This window comes from Rhincodon typus, chromosome 42 (genome assembly GCF_021869965.1).
Source record: "Rhincodon typus isolate 14 chromosome 42, sRhiTyp1.1, whole genome shotgun sequence".
In the NCBI taxonomy this organism is placed as follows: Eukaryota; Metazoa; Chordata; class Chondrichthyes; order Orectolobiformes; family Rhincodontidae; genus Rhincodon; species Rhincodon typus.
The window spans coordinates 7,541,504-7,560,282 of record NC_063373.1 but is presented as its reverse complement, the minus strand read 5'-3'; the positions used below and the strand labels follow the sequence as shown (position 1 = coordinate 7,560,282).

General features: G+C 43.9%; 1 protein-coding gene across 1 annotated transcript in view; it reads left to right on the top strand.

The window, feature by feature from the left end:
- The window catches only part of LOC109933979 (gastrula zinc finger protein XlCGF57.1-like), a 36,520-nt gene that overhangs the window by 11,932 nt on the left and 5,809 nt on the right, over positions 1–18,779 (top strand). The window contains exons 2-4 of the mRNA XM_048619214.1: positions 5,129–6,650; positions 13,452–13,586; positions 16,051–16,258. Coding sequence (XP_048475171.1) covers positions 5,129–6,638 — 1,510 coding nt within the window. The 3' untranslated portion in view covers positions 6,639–6,650; positions 13,452–13,586; positions 16,051–16,258. The remainder of the gene's footprint in view (positions 1–5,128; positions 6,651–13,451; positions 13,587–16,050; positions 16,259–18,779) is intronic.

Below are 18,779 nucleotides of genomic sequence, written 5' to 3'. Positions count from 1 at the left end.
AGAAAGTGGCCTTGGCATGAGAACATGTAATTTTGCAGTGACAACTGGACTTGTTTTTGTCTTTTGTGACCACCAATTGTTTGATTACTTGATATGTGTTAAATAATCTAAGCTGACATAATATCGCAGCTCACATGTTCCTCCCACCTCCAAAATCAGCTCATACTGAATGTCAGTCCGGGATGGGAGACATTGGATGGATAAGCGATGGATGGATGGATGAATGAGTGATCGAAGGAATGTTCGGTGGATTTGGAGATGGGGAGTCGTTGGCACTTGTTCATTTTGAAGAAGTCCTACCCGAAAAAGTGACCACTAATTTCTCACTTTCTAATAATTAATGATCTGCTCTCTATTTCCCCATGTTTGGTTTTCCATTTCAATCTGTCTGGGGCTGTTGCAGAGTTCAGGTTATGTTTCATTTTGTGTGGCACACCGGTTAGGTCTCAGCTGGAATGTCGTGTTCACTTCTGGGGGCCACACATCCAGAAGGATGTGAAGCATTGGAGAGGGTCATCAAGTAATACAGCAAAGAAAGAGACGCTTTGGGTCATCATGTCTGAGTCGGTCGTCAAGTACCTATCTACTCTAATCCCATTTCCCAGCACTTGCTCCACAGCCATTCGTCACAGTATTCCTTCAGTGTTGTGGCGGTTCCTTCCTCTATGCAGTGAATTCCACATACTTACCACCGTCTTGCTGAAACGATTTCTTCTCAAATACCCTCTCATGCTTCTGCTCTGTATATTAAATCTATTACTAAAAGGGAAAAGTTTCTGCTTATCATCCCTGTGTCTGCCTCTCAATTTTGAAATGTCAATCAGGTCCTCTCTTGATCTTCTCTGTTTCAAAGAAAACGCCGGAGCTTATCCAGCCTTTCTTCATAGTTAAACTGCTTCATCCTAGGAACATCCCTGGGAATCTCCTCTGCACCCCCTCTAGTGCAGTCACAACCGTCTGACAGTGTAGTGACCAGAACTGCATGCAATACTCCAGCTGTGGCCTGAGCAACATTGTCTACATCCTGTGTTCACCACCTCAACAAATAAAGGCAAATGTCTGAAATGCCTTCTTAACCATCTGTTCTGTTGAGAGTGCAGATCTGTTTTTCTTTAATCTTTCACAGGATGTGGGCATCTCTAGCAAGGCTGGCACCAAATGCCCTGGAGAAGGTGGTGGTGAGCTTCCTTCTTTAATGACAGCAGCCTGTGTAGTGTAGGGACACCCACAATGCTGTCGTGCAGGGAGTTCCAGGATTTCACCCAGTGACAGTGAAGGATCGGTCGATACAGTTCGAATCTGGATGGTATGTGATGGTGGTTTGGTTTGTGGTTTCTGTCTGAAAATGTTTCCCCTAATGTTCAATAAAAGATATTTATAAAAGAAAATCTCTGTCAGTTTGGACAGAAACTCAGTCGAGTCTGTTGCTCATAAATCCTCCCCTTCTCGACCCCTATCATTGGAGTTTCCAAAATCCATCATTAACTGGGTAGGATAGAATTCAGAAGAACCAAATACTTCTCTTGTTTGAGTTAGTTGCGTGTTAATTCTCCTATTGTGATAAGGATCTGAGGAATCTGCAATGCTACAGGTCAAGTGAGTGGGCAAAAACATGGCAGATGCAGTTTTAATGGAGCAAAGTGTGTGGTCATGAACATTTGGTTGGAAGAATCAAGAGGCAGGCTGTTATTTAAATAGAGACTTCAAAAAAAAGAGCAGCACAGAGAGGTCTTGTGCATGAAACCCAAAACAAATTATCACGCAAGTGCAGCAAGTAATTCAGAAAGCAAATATAATTTGGGTCTTTATTGCTGGGCCATCTAAGTTTACAAATAGGGAAGTTTTGTTTCAACTGTACAAGAGACAGCACTTGTAGCACTGTGTACAATTTTAAAGAAGTGATATACTGCCATTGGAAACAGTTCAAAAGAGATTCACTAGGCTGATTACCAGGATGAGGGGGTTGGCTTATCAAGAATGGCTAAATAGGTTAGGTCTCAGTTCTGAAGAAGAGTCATATCAGATTCAAAACATTAACTCTTTTACTCTCCACAGATGCTGCCAGAACTTTGAGAGTTTCGTAGCATTTAATGTTTGTTTTAGGCCTTTGTTAATTAGTATTTAGAACAAGGGGGTGACCTTATTGAAACATATTCCAAGGGTGGGGGGGGTGGTGGATTTGTGTCGAAGAGCTTAGATTAAATCACACCAAAGGCCCAGACTTTGAGGCAAAGAGATTTTATTCGTGATATCACAGAGAGCCAACGTTGACAAAAGGTCAGGTCCGAAGACTCCGACAAGTACAAAAAAGAAGCAGAATTTATACAGTGGTACAAACCAGTTAAAACAAACTGCAATTGTACTGTGTTTTAGCAAGGCAAGGTCATTACTTAGGCAACCAGACATACATTAATTAAAGCAGAATGCGGTGAAGATAAGAGTGTACAGATGCTGCGAGCTCTAGCTTTTGCTATCTATCCTATGTGACTTCTCAGGCTAGGGAAAGGCAGGTTGCAGTTACAGCAATATGTACTGTTTCATTAAGCTAAAGTTTCCCTACTTCGTACTCCTAGTCATGTATTATTTTAACTCTACTACTCAGCCTAAATTAAACGGTCTCAACATGCAAGTATTGCACAGTTCGACAGGATAGATGTATATAAGGTACACTTTTGAAAAATGGAGAGGGAAGGAGTAAATGATAGGTGGAGACAGAGCCCAGAGAGAGAGAAAAACAGCCCATCCCACCAGCATCCACATTTGGGAGGTGGTGGGGGCTGTGGATTTGAAAGGATAGATGTTGAGATGGTGCCATGAGTGTATATAGGGTACACTGTTACAGAATAACGGCACTCTCATTTAAAATTGAGAAAGGAAGGAAATTTTCCCCTGAAAAGTGTAGTGAAGGTCTGGAATTTTCTACCGAAAGAATTGTGGAGGCTAGATCACCGAAAGTAATTAAAGACGATGTGTACAGATTTGTGAAATGTTAGGGTATTTGGGAGCTGGCATAAAAGGGAATGGAAACCTGGGCCAGATGAACCATGATCTTTTAAAATAGCTGGACAGGCTTGAGGGAATGAATGGTCTCCACCTGCTCCTATTTCTTAATAATTATTCCAACCCATTGTCAAAGGAATTTCCAAACTCCCCCTCTGTCAGTCAGGATAGAAATTCAAAAGAGCCAAACAGTTTTCTTGGGTGGAAGTTGCAGTGTATAAATTGTCTCCCTCTAACAAAACAAAACAAAACAAAGAACTGTGTATGGTGGAAATCAGGAATGAAACCAGAATTTGCTGAAAAAAAAACAGCAGTTCTGGCAGCACCTGTGGAGAGATAGCAGAGAACAGCTTCTTCCCTGCTGTTATCAAATTTTTGAATGGACCTCTCCAATATTAATGTTAATCTCTCTCTGCATCTTGGCAGCTGTAACACTATATCCTGCACTCTATTCTGTTACGCTGATGGACTTGTATAGTACGATCTGCCTGTCAAGTACACAAGGCAAGACTTCACTGTACCTCGATATGTGTGACTGTAATAAATCAAGTAACATTTTGGGTCCAGTGACCCTTCTTCAGAACTGATTTAGCTGCAAAAAGGTTAGTATATATGCTAAAGAAGGGTTGGGTAGAGATGGAAGGCATAAATGCAAAGTGGAAATGGAGCCCAGAGAGAGAGTGAAAAACAGCCCATCCCACCAGCATCCACATCCGAATGATCATTAGCTGCCATTTCTGCCACTTCTAGTGTGTTGCCACACCAGATACGTATTGCCCCCCCCCTCCTTTGTCAACCTTCTGTAGGGACTGCTTCTTCTGGGACACATCCTGTGTTTACTTCCTCCCTCCTCACTGTCCAAGGCTCCAGACACAGCTTCCAGATGAAGCCTGATTTTACCTGCGCTTCACTCAATCTAGCCTACTGTATTTGCTGCTCACAATGTAGTCTCCTATACATTCTGGAGACAAAGTGCAGCCTGGGTGACTGCTTAGCAGAACACTTTTGTTCTGTCTGCAGATATGGCGCTGAGCATCCAGATGTCTGCTGTTTCAACACCCCTGTATTGGCCAACATCTCTGTGCTGGGTTCACTGCAGTGTTTCGGCGAAGCTCAGCGCAAGCTGGAAGAAGAGCACTTCATTTTCGCCCCCTGCAGTCCTGTGCCGCCCCTTCGTTGACTCCGATTGGTTGGAGGACCAGAGCAGCCAAATGGTCCTCCAGGACCGCCCCCTCTCTCCCCATTGGTCCGGAACATCCGTCAATCATCCAGCCCGGTGGCAGACGCAGGCATGCGCAGCGCGTATTTGCTCCCGGAGTGTCTGTACGCACGCGCGGCAGCCATTTTAGCAGCTGCTTCAAAGCAGGGTGTGTGTCTGTGATAACAAGGTGTGGAGCTGGATGAACACAGGAGGCCAAGCAGCATCAGAGGAGCAGGAAGGCTGACGTTTCGGGCCTAGACCCTTCTTCAGAAAACTGGGTCTGTGTCTGGGTCTGTGTCTTGTCTCCAGTTATAACCATTTAGTTAGAATGAGTTGGAGATAATTATCCAACATTTTTATAGGGGTTTCACCCAGGAAGGAGGGTGGGAGACAGAGAGAGTGTGTGGGACGGGGATTTACAATTTGCAGGGAGCAAGAGAGGAAAATACTCCACAGAAACTGGAATTGTCCGTTTATGATTTCTCTGCTTTACTGACAGTGAACAGGTTTGTCATCTTCTGCCACAGGGATTAGAAGAGCAGGGTTTAGATCAGGAAACCCAAACGAAACATCAGGTCAAGATCTGACAGAGTCACCGCATTTAACAGGAGCTGAACATCACTGCCCTCTGGCTGTGCAAGGAGAAATGTTTGTCTGAGGGGAAAGATTTCAAACATCAGTGTGACTGGAAAATCACCGAGACACAGACACACCTGAATGAGAGTGTTCTGGTGAACTGACTGTGGAAAGCGCTTACACCAGTCACCCAGACTTTTAAAAAATTGCACCATTTACAGCAGGGAGAAACTGCACACGTGTTTTGTGTCTGGACAAGGATTGAACTGATCCTTCAGTCTGGAAGGACACAAAGGCCCTGGAGACCATGGAGAAACCATGTAAATGCGTGGAGTGCGGAAAAGGATTCAGATTTCCATCCAGGCTGGACGTTCATCGGCGCAAACACACTGGGGAGAAACCATTTACCTGCTCCACATGTGGAAAGGGATTTGCTCGTTTATGCAGCTTACAGATACATCAGAGAACTCACACTGGGGAGAAATCATTCACCTGCGCCAAGTGTGGTAAGGGGTTTGCTCATTTATCCAGTTTACATGTACACCAGCGAATTCACACCGGGGAGAAACCGTTCATCTGTACCAAGTGTGGTAAGGAGTTTGCTCATTCATCAACTTTACATGTACACCAGAGAATTCACACTGGGGAGAAACCATTCACCTGCTCCGACTGTGGGAAGGCATTTGCTCAGTCTTCCAAGTTATATCGACATCGGAGAACTCACACTGGCGAGAAACCATTCATCTGCTCGGACTGTGGGAAGGGATTCGCTCGGTTATCCACCTTACAGGTACACCAGGGAACACACACTGAAGAAAAAATGTTCACATGCTCGAAGTGTGAGAAGAGATTTGCTCATTTATCCAGCTTACAGGTACACCAGAGACATCATGCCAGGGAGAAATCATTCATCTGCACCACATGTGGTAAGGGATTCGCTAATGTATCTGGATTACATGTGCACCAGAAGGTTCACACTGGGGAGAAACCATTCACCTGCTCTGAGTGTGGGAAGGCATTTGCTCAGTCATCCAAGTTACAGCAACACCAGCGAACTCACACCGGAGAAAAACCGTTTACTTGTCCTGAGTGCGGGAAGAGATTCACTCAGTTATCCAATTTACATTCACACAAGGAAACTCACACCGGGGAGAGACCATTCACCTGCTCTGACTGCGGGAAGGGATTCGCAGAGTCAGCCACTTTGCAGGTACACCAGAGAATTCACACTGGAGAGAAACCATTCATCTGCTCTGAGTGCGGGAAGAGATTCACTCAGTTGTCCAACTTAAATCAACATCAGAGAACTCACACTGGAGAGAAACCATTCACTTGCCCCGAGTGCGGGAAGAGATTCTCTCAGTTGTCCAACTTAAATCAACACCTGAGAACTCACACTGGAGAGAAACCGTTTACTTGCCCTGAGTGCGGGAAGGGATTCACTCAGTTGGTGAACTTACATCAACACCGGAGAACCCACACCGGAGAAAAGCCATTCATCTGCCCTGAGTGCGGGAAGAGATTCACTCAGTTATCCAACTTACATTCACACATGGGAACTCACACTGGAAAAAAAACATTCACCTGCTCTGAGTGTGGGAAGGGATTTGCTCAGTCTTCTAAGTTATGCGAACACTGGAGAATTCACACCGGGGAGAAACCGTTCATCTGCTCTGACTGTGGGCAGGGATTCGCTCAGTCATCCACCTTGCGTGTACACCAGCGAACGCACACTGGAGAGAAACCGTTCGCTTGCCCTAACTGCGGGAAGAGTTTCACTCAGTTATCCAACTTACAGCAGCACCAGAGGACTTGCTGTAAACTGCGCACTGTCAGGAAGGCGAGATCACATCCAGAATGAGAGATGGCTTAAGTGAGTACATAGTTTGGGGAACTCGTAGGCAGTGTCGGAATTCGGCGTGGAGGGCAGGAGATGCTTTCTGCTTCCTTTTTGTCTTGTTGTTTGTAAGGTCTTTTTAAAATGATAAATTGAAGCCGAGGATAGGGCCCAGCACAATACAAAGAGTGACATCTCAGTAAGACAATAACTTCATTGCTTGGTTGTAGCTACAAATGTAACTGTTTTTCATAGATTACCATCAGATTGAAGGTAAATAGGGGAAATATTTACAGGTTACAAACTAAAATATCAGTAGGAAAGTTTTAAAAATCAAATTAAGAATGAAGTAGATAAGCTGGAGATGCAGGACCAGGTGATGTGTTGTACCTGTATGATATGGGAGCTGGCAGACCCCATTGTGGTTGGTAGTGACCACATCTGCAGCAAGTGGTGATTGCTTGAGGACCTATGGCTCAGAGTCGATGAGTTGGAGTCTCAGCTTTGAACACTGTGACACGTCAGGGAGAGGAAGAGTTACCTGGATGCTGTGTTTCAGGAGGTGTCACACCCCGCCCCGGGATTAACGACCCCGAATTCAGTCAGTGGTCAGGGACTGGAGGATGTGAGCAAGACCGAGGCAGGCAGGGGGTCCGTAAGATAGTTCTGAAGGAGCCTCAGCCCTTGAGCTTGTCAAACAGTTTTGAGATTCTTGCTCCCTGTAGGGATGAGAGGAGGGGCTGGTTGGAGGATGAGTAAACTGGCCACAGTGCTGTGGTACAAGGAGCTATTCAAGACAGGGAAGAAAAGAGAAATGTAGTTGTAATCGGGGATCGTATAGTCAGGGGAATAGACCCTGTTCTGTGTGGGCAGGATCAAGAGTATTTCCTACCTGGTGCTTGGATTCAGGATATCCTATCCGAGCTGCAGAGTGGGAGGGGAAAGATCCAGTTGTCGTGATCCACAAAGGTATTAACTACACAGGTCGAACCAGGAAAGAGATTCTGCTAAAGTAATATCAGCAGCTAGGGGCTAAATTGAAAGAGAAAGTACCAAAAAGGTAATAATGTCTGGATTACTACCTGAGCCACAAACTAATCTTGCGCAGGGTCAACAAGATTAAAGAGGTAAACGTGTGGCTCAAAGATCAGTGTTGGGGAAAATGGGTTCAAATTCATGGGAAATTGGCAGCAGTACTGGGAAGGGAGGGAGCTGTTCCGTTGAATGGGGCTCCACATGAATCATGTTGGGACCAGAGTTCTTGCAAATTACATAATTAGCAGTGTGGATAAGATTTTAACTAAATAGTAGGGCGTGGATTTAATTACATCGAAAATTATGGAAAAAGTTAAAAGTGGTGGGAGGGCTAAGCAGAAGTTATGAAATTTTCCAGAATGTGAAATAGGACAGAGGGAAAAGGTCAGGAATCTAACTTTAGACACAGAAGATAAGGGGGCAGCTATGAGAAGTGGGGCAGTCAACTCAGGACTGAAGGTGTTGTACTTAAATACACACAGCATATGAAACAAGGTTAATGGGCTTGAAACAAAGATTGAAATTGACAGGTATGATTTTGTGGGTATCTTCAGAGATGTGACTCCGACAGGATCAGGGCTGGGACCTAAAAATCCCAGGATACATTTATTGAAAGGACATGCCAATGGGCAGAGGGGGTGAGGTGCCTTGTTAGTAAGAAAGGAAATGAAATCGATAAGAAGAAGTGATATAGACTTGGAATCTGTGTGGGTAGAGTTGAGGAAAAAGGACCGTGGTGAGAATTATATACAGGCCTCCTGGCAGTAGTCAGGATGGCGCGGGGAAGAAAATAAATCAGGAGATTGAAAAGGCGTGTAAGAAAGACACTATTACAATAATCATGGGGGACTTCAATATGCAAGTAGCCTGGGGAAATCAGATTGGTAGTGGATCCCAAGAAAAGGAATTTGTGGAATGTCTGCAGGAATTTTTTTGGAGTAGCTTGTGGTGGAGCCAACAAGGGAACAGGCAATTCTGGATTTGATGATGCAAAATTTGGCAGACTTGTTTAGGGAGCTTAAAGTAAAGGAATCTCTCTGGGGTAGCGACCATAAAACAATAGAATTCAACCTTGCAGTTTGAGAGGGAGAAATTTTGAATCATATGTACCAGCATTACGTTTGAGTAAAGGATATACAAAGACATGACGAGCTGGCCAGAGTTGATTAGAATGGGAGCCTAGTGGGGAAGTTGGCAAAGCAGCAATGACGGGAGACACAGTGTATTCATCCCAAGTATCACGGAGAGGGAATTAACCACACGGATGGATGCAAAATGGAGAACTACGGGTCCAATGTGATGAAAGTTTTGTGAACTGATCGCAATAACTCCTTCCCAATTGACCTATGCTTGAATGTGCTCTGCCCGAGATATACCTGTTACAAAGACTTTGGACACTGTTCGTTTGACATAAAATAGGAATAACTATTTCTTACTAACAAAATGAACCAGTTAAAATTCTAGGAAAGGCAATGAGACAACCTCTTAAAGCCACAGACTTAACAACCCGGATTATTAGCCCAAAACTCCCCTACTTTTCCCTGAGCCGGCACTTCGACCTGTTGTACAAGGCAAAAGGTTGGTAGCAGAGGTTAGATTGTTACGTTAGAGAGAGAGAGAGAGAGAAAGGAGGTGAGCTACGTGGCAGGATTCAGAGCATTTGAGTCTCAGGCTAGCGGTTCTGACCTCCGGATGTGCGAAAGCCCTCTGACCATCTCTAGGACTGTTTGGTGAGGAAAGAGCTGAAGCCTTTCGAAGAGTTACTGAGTTGAGTTAGTTCCTTCATCCGGGAAATCTCCTAGTGGTACCCTACCAATCAGATGCTCACCTTATGGTTCCTCACCCACAACGGTCTTCTAGTTGACCTTTACTGCTACTGAATCATGAGCCTTGTACAGAATCCCAGTGTCTTCTCATAATTGTTTTAAACATTAATGGAAGAAGCGATTTATAGAAGCACAAATAGGGTTATCACACAAGGAAGAAGGAACATACAAAGGGGTGGACAAAGCAACCTTGGTTCCGGCGCGAGGTCAGGGTCAACTTTAAAGCAAAATCAAAGAATACAGTGTGGTGACAAATAGTGGGAAGCATTTAAAAACCAGCAGATAACTAAAAAAGCAATAAGTGGGGAGAAGATGAAATGTGAGAGGAAGCTAGCGAGATTTCAAGGGATTTTTTTGTTAAGATGTATAAAAGGTAACAAAGAGGCAAGAGTGGACAGTGACCCTAGAGAATTAGTGTTGGGGAACAAAGACCTTAATCAAATGGGCCAACGGGCTCAGAGGTAGAAGATGGAGATTTAGATAAATGTGAAGTAAGGCTAACCAGGGCAGGACCTATACAGTTAATGGTAGGACCCTGGGGAGTGTTTCCATATATAGATACCTAGGGATGCAGGTGCGTAGTTCTTTGAACGTGGAGTCGCAGAAAGACAGGGCGGTGAAGAAGGCGTTTGGCACGCTTGCCTTCATTGGTTGGAATTTTGGGTAAAGGAGTTGGGACGTCATGTTGCGGCTGTACAGAACATTGGTGAGGCCACTTTTAGAATACCATGCATAATTCTGGTCGCTCTTCCACAGGAATAAATGTTGTTAAACCTGAAAGGGTGCAGAAATGATTTACTAGAATGTTGCCGGGACTGGAGGACTTGAGTTCTAGGGAGAGGCTGAAGAGGATTTTTTCCCTGGAGTGTTGGAGGCTGAGGGGTGACCTTACAGAGGTTTATTAAATCATGAGGGGCATGGAAAAGGGAACTTGTCTAACTTGCTCGTTACCACCTCAGAGAATCGTAACAAATTTGTCAGCCATGACTTCGCCTTGTCGAAGATGTGCTGACTTAGTCCTATTTTACCTTGCAGTTCCACATACTTTGCAATCTCATCTTTAATAATGGACTCTTAAAATCTTACCAATGTCAAACCAGCCTACAGGTTCCTGCTTCTGCCTCTTTCCCTCCATAAACAGGGGTGTTACATTAGCCATCTTCTAGTCCTTTGGGACCCTCTCTGAACTCCAGTGATTCCTGAAAGATCACCACCAATGCCTCCACAGTATCCTCAGCCATCCCCTTCAGAACTCTGGCTGTAGTCCATCAGGTTTGGGTGATTTATCCAACTTCAGACCTTTCAGCTTTCCCAGCACCTTATCCATAGTAATGCCCAATACAGCCACCTTTGCCTCCTGACACTCTTGAAGTTCTGGTATGCTACTGATGTCTTCCCCTGTGAAAACTGATGCAAAATACTTCTTCAGTTCCTCTGCCATTTAGAGTCATAGAATCATAGAGTCATACAGCACAGAAACAGACCCTCTGGTCCAGCTCATTCATGCTGACCAGGCGTCCTAATCTGACCTAGTTCCATTTGCCAGCAATTGGCACATATCCCTCTACACCCTTCCTATTCATGTACCCAACCAGATGCCTTTTAAATGTTGTAACTGTCCCAGCCTCACCACTTCCTCTGGCAGCTCGTTCCATACACGCACCACCCTCTGCGTGAAGAAGTTACCTTTTTAAAACTTGCCTCTCTTACCACAAACCTATGCCGTCTAGTTTTGGACTCCCCTACCCTAGGAAAAAGACTTTGGCTATTCACCCTATCCATGGCCCTCATGATTTTATAAGCCTCTATAAGGTCACCCCCTCAGCCTCCGACGCTCCAGGGAAAATAGCCCCTGCCAATTCAGCCTCTTCCTATAGCTCAAACCGTCCAACCCCAGCAACATCTTGTAATTTTTTTCTGAACCCTTTCAAGTTTGGCAATGCCTTTCCCATAGCAGGAAGGGCAGAACTGAACACGGTATTCCAAATGTGACCTAACCAATGTCCTGTACAGCCGCAACATAACCTCCCAAGTCCTATACACAATGTGCTGATCATTGAAGGCAAGTGTATAGATGCTACCTTCACTACCCTGTGTACCTGTGACTCCACTTTCAAGGAACTATGAACCTGCACTCCAAAGTCCGTTTGTTCAGCAGCACTCCCCAGGACCTTACCATTAAGTATATAAGTCCTGCCCTGATTTGCTTTATCAAAATACAGCGCCTCACATTTCTCTAAATTTTCTGTTTGCCACTCCTCAGTCCAAGCTGATCAACGTCCGATTGTACTCAGAGGTAAGCTTCTTTGCTGTACACTGCACCACCAATTTTGGTGTTATCTGCAAACTTACTAACCAGACCTCCTGTATTCACATCCAAACTTGTGAAAACTGAGGGAGTGACTGGGACAGATAAGATCCTTTTAAGGCCAGGGCGCACCATCTTGACATGGGCGTTGTCTGACGTACCATCAATAAGGAGTTGGGGGTGGTAATGAATGCAACAGAGCTCCATAATGAAATAGAAGTGGTACATTGCGGGTAGTGCAGCCAAGGTATGGAGTTTCAAGTCTCCGTGAAAGGATTGCCAGTTATCTCAGTAATACTGATTGCCCCACTGCCTGACTCTCTTCCTAACTGGCCGGTAAAAAGGGGTTTACCTGTTGAACAGTTAAATGCAGACGTGGCAGAGTGTGCCTGGTCTTACTGATGGCTGTGCAACCTACGGTGATGGCAAGCGTCACGGGAAAGCTGCTACGTTTAACCTGAAGACGCAGACAATATCAGGAAAGGAAAGTGTGGTTGGCTTAGGTCAGATGGCAGAACGAGCAAATGTAGTCCTCGCCCAAGAAGCTGAACCAGGAGCGATGCGTGTTTTCACCAGTTCTCAGGCTGTTGACAGTGATGTGATGGTTTTGATGACACAGTTGGATGATAGGGAAAGCCCTCGGAGCAACAATTATGGGAGGAAATCTAGCAAGAAGCGCAATGAAACTGTTAACGACTATACCAAAAAAAAATCTGTGAAACGGCTGTGCGCAATAGAAGAGTTGATAGCCTTACAAAGATACTCACTGTGTGGCTAACTGCAGAAGAAGAGCTCAAACAATTCGCCATGTGGAAATTTGAGTATCAGGTACCAAACAATGGGCTGTGGAGTGAGAGATTCCTCTGATGCATGACATCGCCCACAAAATAGTGGAGCAACACAATACTTGCTGAAAGGTGAAACAATTCCCCTTGCAGACTGAGCCCTTAGCATCCACTCGTGCAGGCACAGGATAGATCTTGCAATGAGACGATATTGGACCATTGTCCTCGCAACAGCGCTATCAATAGATTTTGATCATGGTGAATGCCGAATTGGTAACCTGGCAATCGTATAACCTTGTGTGAAAGCAAACCAAACCAGTACAATAAAAGGGTTGCATGCCCTGATCTTCTGATACAGGGAACCGGTGGAAATACAAACTGATGATGGGTCATATTTTGCAGGACAAGCAGTTCAGCATTGGGCACTTGATAATGGGATCCAAAGGGTATACACAGCAAGGTTAGTAGAACATATGAATGGAGTTGTTAAGCAACACATCGAACTGTTGACACCTACACAGACACTCAGGGTGGTTGCAAGTCTTGTTCCAGGTAGAATACGACCTAGACAACCAAGCTCAACTTGGGGACCGCCCCACCCACCCAGGAGCAAAACGATAAGTGATATCCAGATAACCACAAGTGAATGACAGAATTGTCTGTCTGTAATGGGGGTAAGGTATGGATCTGCTACCCCTGACCAGGTGGTTGTACCTGGGAATGTGTTATCCCATGGGACAGGGAGACATTTATTGGATGTTATCACAGTGTAAAGATATCCCAGTGTGTCCAGTTGGGAAAAAAAACAGTCAAAGGAGACAAACATGAATATGGTACGATGCATCAGGTATTAAACTAACAACAAAAATTATTTTTGTTGCAGCAAACTGATGATGTGGTGACTGCTGCAGTACCTGTGTTTCCTTCCTCCTGCCTTGTTTGACAGGAGATCTGCCATCACCTGCACAATCTCACCACAGGATACGATCTAGAGGATGGAGTCAGATGGAGGATAAGTGTACGCGAAATAATTTTAATTGCTGACCGGGTGAAAAGTGTGCCATGCTGAACTTTCCATACATGTGTAACAACCCATGTACTCCCCTCTCGAGAGAACAGGAACTCAGTCATCTATCTCACCTTGCTACTGTTCACTGAAAATCCTGCTGTTACCGTATGACATGGAATCGCACTGCATCCCTGATTATCAATACAAAACTAGACAGCAATAACTACATCTCACCTCTGACCTGACATAAGACTATCGGAAGGCAGTGCCTAAAGTAGGCCGTGTCTGACAGTAGCTCACATGAAAATTGGTGTAATATAGCGCTTTGAAATGGTGACTGGCTATTATGTCCATGATGTTACAGAGATAAAGGGACATGATTCTGGGGTGTGGGGTTAGGGTGGGGTGAGTAGATGGGCCCATCCAATGACATACAGATACCCCACCTTCAGCAATTGTATGATGCGTGTCCCCCAGCGTTCAAACAAAATATTGTTTTGACTCTGACAGTGGAAATAACAGAAATAAAAATTCCTCTTCCATTGCCGCCCTTTACACACACCACTAATGTTACAGAGGTGCAGTAGAAATGATGTACTGTCTACCACTGTAGATGGAGCAGGGACAGAGATAGGTACTTTAAATTCTGTGGAAAATAAGATTGCTAAAGTTGGGTAACTAACTAGGGAAGCTATTAAATTATCTGCTGTATAGACCAAACCATTAGCACATAGAGATTTAGCAAATTGGTCTCTGACCAACATGGTTTGGAAATTTGTTGGTAGTGCTGTCTGGGGCATCACACCCAGATGGATCTTAACGCTGAAGCTATTTGAACATAGCGTAACTTCTTAGAGTTATATTGTTTGATACAATGGCATGAATTAACCACCTCATTGTTCTCCAGACATTTGTGGTCTTGGAAATGGTTATTTAGTCTCACACACGCTAACTTAATGCTTAAGCGTAATACATTAAAAACTAATTGTAATGTCACAGTATGTAATGCTACCTTTTTGATTTTAAGTAGTGCACAACGGGAAATATGGTGCCAGTTTATTGCCCCTTCTGTTTGGAGACATGTTGTGGGAACCCATGTTTATGGTAAATAGCTCGAAACCCACAAGTGGATGATTGTGAACAATGGCCAGAAGGTCTAGTATGCTTCTCCCATACCCCTGCGTTTGAACCATGTACTTTGCAGCCTAGCAGGGGTACTCGCACATGAAGAAAGTTACTGTCAATGATACAATCATTCACAAAATTGGCCCTGTCCACATGTTAGTAACTAGTTCTCTGCTATATATCTTAATGATAAGAGAGGGAAAACTACCCATCCACTTATATAGTGAGAAAATGTATGTTATTTATGATGTTATAAAATCTACAGAATGAGAGAATAGCAGGCAATAACCTAGGACCACACCACTAGAGTTACAAGATTTAAAAGACATTTGTACAGGTACATGAATCGGAAAGGTTTAGTGGGAATATGGGCTGAACGCAGGCAAGTGAAACTGGTTTAGTTTGGGAAACTTGGTTGGCATGGATGAGTGGGACTGAAGGGTCTGTTTCCATGCTGTATATCTCTATGACTCCATAACCAATTACATAAGCTACCTCCAATATGTGATATTTCAAAACTGTGGACTTTGCTTGCACATCATAAACAGGTTCACTGTCATTTGGCACAGTGTACCATGACTTATTGCAGCAAGAAACTGCCATGACTTACAGTCATGATCAATTAATTCATGCAGTGGACAATTTAGGGACTGTTACTGTGTATCATTGGTGGGACATATTAAAGGGGTGGTCACCCAAAGCTTGAGCAGTACTGTAGCTCCTATGGCCCTGACTTATTGTACTATCGATAATTGTTTGCTTCTTGTTTTTATTTATCTGTATAATGGCTTGTAAACTTTGCCAAATGTATAATTAGCTTGCAAGGGTTGGAATGTAGTGTATAGATCATAAAATGATATCTCCAAGCCGGATCACTAAGGGTTGGGTGGACATGGCAATAAGCAATTGACGGAGAGTGGAGAAATATGTGAAAACAGGCTTTTTTTTTGCAAGAAGATGGACTTGGCATGAGAACAGGCTGTTTTGCAGCGACACAGAGACTTGTTTTGGACTTGTTTGTGACTGCCAAGCATAGAGGAATGCTTGGGAAAAGTACTCAGAAAAGACAATTCAGCAAATGATATCAAGTCCAGAACATTGTTAATATTGAGGACTTCTCTCAGTTTGTTGGACTTCGCCATCACACTGGGTTCACAGAAGATGCCATGGAAATTGAGATGGAGCTGGAAGTGCCAGCAATCGCCAGGGTTCTCAATGAGCAAAAGGATGTGAAACTCACTCATTTCAAGATATCTAAAGTAGTTTAAGTTAATAATTTTGTTTAAATATATCTAAAAGTACTGAATATATATTAAATAATCTAAGCTAATCTATTTGAATTATACAGAAGCGCACATGATCCCCATAAAATCTCTCAATACTGAATGTTGGTCCAGGATGGTTGCAATGGATGGATGAGCAATGGGTGGATGAGTGGTCGAAGGCATATTCAGCGGACATAGAGGTAGGGTCTGGTTGGTGCTACTGGTGGGAAGTGTTCATTCTGAAGAAGTCCCACCCGAAATAGTGACCATTCATCTTCTCACTTTCTCATGGTGAGTGATCTGCTGTCTATTTCCCCATGTTTGGTTTTCAATTTCAGTCTGTCTGGGGCAGTCCCGGAGTTCAGATTATGTTTCAGTTTGTGTGACACGCACCAGTTTGGTCCACGCTGGAATGTTGTGTCTGGTTTTGGGGGCTGCATTTAGGAAGGACGTGAAGCATTAGAGAGGGTCATCGAGTGATACAGCACGGAAGGAGACCCTTTGGGTTGTCGTGTCTGAGTCAATCATCAAGTACCTATCTACTTCAATCGCATTTCCCAGCACTTGGTCCGTGGCCATTCATCAAAATATTTCTTACATGTTGTGATTGTTCCTGCCCCTACACAGTGAGTTCCATATACCTACCATCCTCTGGCTGAAACAACTTCTTCCCAAATACCCTCTAATACTACTGCCCTGTATCTTAAATCAATGTACCTTTGTTATCGATCCTGTTACTAAAAGGGAAAAGTTCCTTCTTACCATCCTTATGTCTGCCCCTCATAGTTTTATAGACTTCAATCAGGTCCACCTCAACCTTCTCTTCTTCGAAGAAAACATCACAGTCTATCCAGCCTCTGTACGGAGTTAAACTGCTCTATCCTCGGAACATCCCAGTGAGTCTCCTCTGCACCCTCTCTAGTGCAGTCACAACCTTCCAATGGTGCACTGACCAGAACTGCACACACTACTCCACTGTGCCCTGAGCAACGTTATATACAGTTCCATCATACGGACTGCCCAGATTTGTTTTTCTTTAACCTTTCACAAGATGTGGGTGACACCAGCGAGGCTGGCATTTGGTGCCCATCACTAGATGTAAGGACACCCACAGTGCTGTTAAGGTGGGAGTTCCAGGATTTCACCCAGTGACAGTGAAGGAATAGTCGATACAGTTCCAAGTCAGGATGGCACATGATGATGGTGATGTTTGAGTTGAGCTTTCTGCCCGAAAATGTTTCCCCCAATGTCCAATAAAAGATATTTACAGCAGAAAATTGCTGTCAGTCTGGGACAGAAATTCAGTAGAGTTTGCTGCACATAAATCCTTCCCTTCTCAGTCTCTACAATGGTGTTTCTAACATCCATTACTGTCAGTCTAGGATAGAAATTTGAAGAGCCAAACACACTTGGTTTGAGTTTGGTCTGTTAATTCTCCTGTTCTCCCATTGTGATGAGGAGTCTGCAAAAATGTGTGTGTGTGTGTGTATATATTTCTTATATATACATATAATATATAGATTGAGTCAGTGGGCAAAAAGGTGGCAAATGCAATTTGATATAGCAAAGTCATGTTCATTGGCAGGAAGAATCAAGAGGCAGGCCGTCATTTAAATAGAGACTCCAAAAAAAGAGCAACACAGATGGGTCTTGTGCATGAAACACAAACCAAATTATCATGCAAATGCAGCAAGTAATTAAGAAGGCAAATAAAATTTAGGTCTTTATCGCTAGTTGATGTGAGTTTAAAAGTAGGGAAGTTTTGCTTCAACTGTACAAGGTGTTGGTGAGACTGCACCTCTAGCACTGTGTACAGTTGTCAAGAAGTGACATATTAGCATTGGAAACAGTTTGAAAGAGATTTGCTGGGCTGAATCCTAGGATGAAGGGGCTGACTTATTGAGAATGGCTAAGCAGGTTCGGCCTCAGTTCTGAAGGGTCCTACCAGACTCGAAATGTTAACTCTTTTTACCTCTTTAGATGCTTCCAGACTTGTTGAGTTTCTCTAGCATCTTCTGTGTTTGTTCTAGGTTGTTATTAATTAGTGTTTAGAACAATGCGGTGACCGTTGAGATGATCCCAGTGATGGGGATCTCTCGAACTCGGGTATGCTTTTACAGAATAAAGGGATTGTCATTTAAAACTGAGAAGGGAAGGAGATTTTCCTCTGAGGATAGTGAAGTCTGGAATTCTCTACCCCAGAAAATTGTGGAGGCTAGATCACTGAAAGTAATTAAAGATGTGTATTGATTTTTGAAATGTTGGGGTAATGACAGCTTTGAGGAGCTGGCAGAAAAGGGAGTGGAGGCCTGGGTGGATGAATCATGATCTTTTAAAATAGCTGGAGGGGCTTGAAGGGTTGAAATGGCCTATGCTGCCTCCTATTTCTTATGTTTATTCCAACTCACTGTCAAAGAAATTTCGAAACTTCCTCACTATCAGTCAGGATAGAAATTCAAAAAGCCAAATATTTTTCACGGTTGAAAGTTGCTGTGTATAAATTCGTACCTTCTAACCAAAAAAAAATGACCCAAAGAACTGCGGATGGTGGAAATCAGAAACTTCAGCAGGTCTGGCAGCATCTGTGGAAAGAAAGGAGAGATAACATTTTGGGTCCAATGACCCTTCTTCAGAACGGATTGTAGCTGGGAAGAGGTTGGTACATGTGCTAAAGAGGTGGCTGGAGCAGTAAATGATAAGTGGAGATTTAGCCCAGAGAGAGAATAAAAAACAGCCTATCCCACCAGCATCCACATCCAAAGGATCATTAGCTGCCACTTCTGCAGGGTGCCACCACCAGACATATATTCCA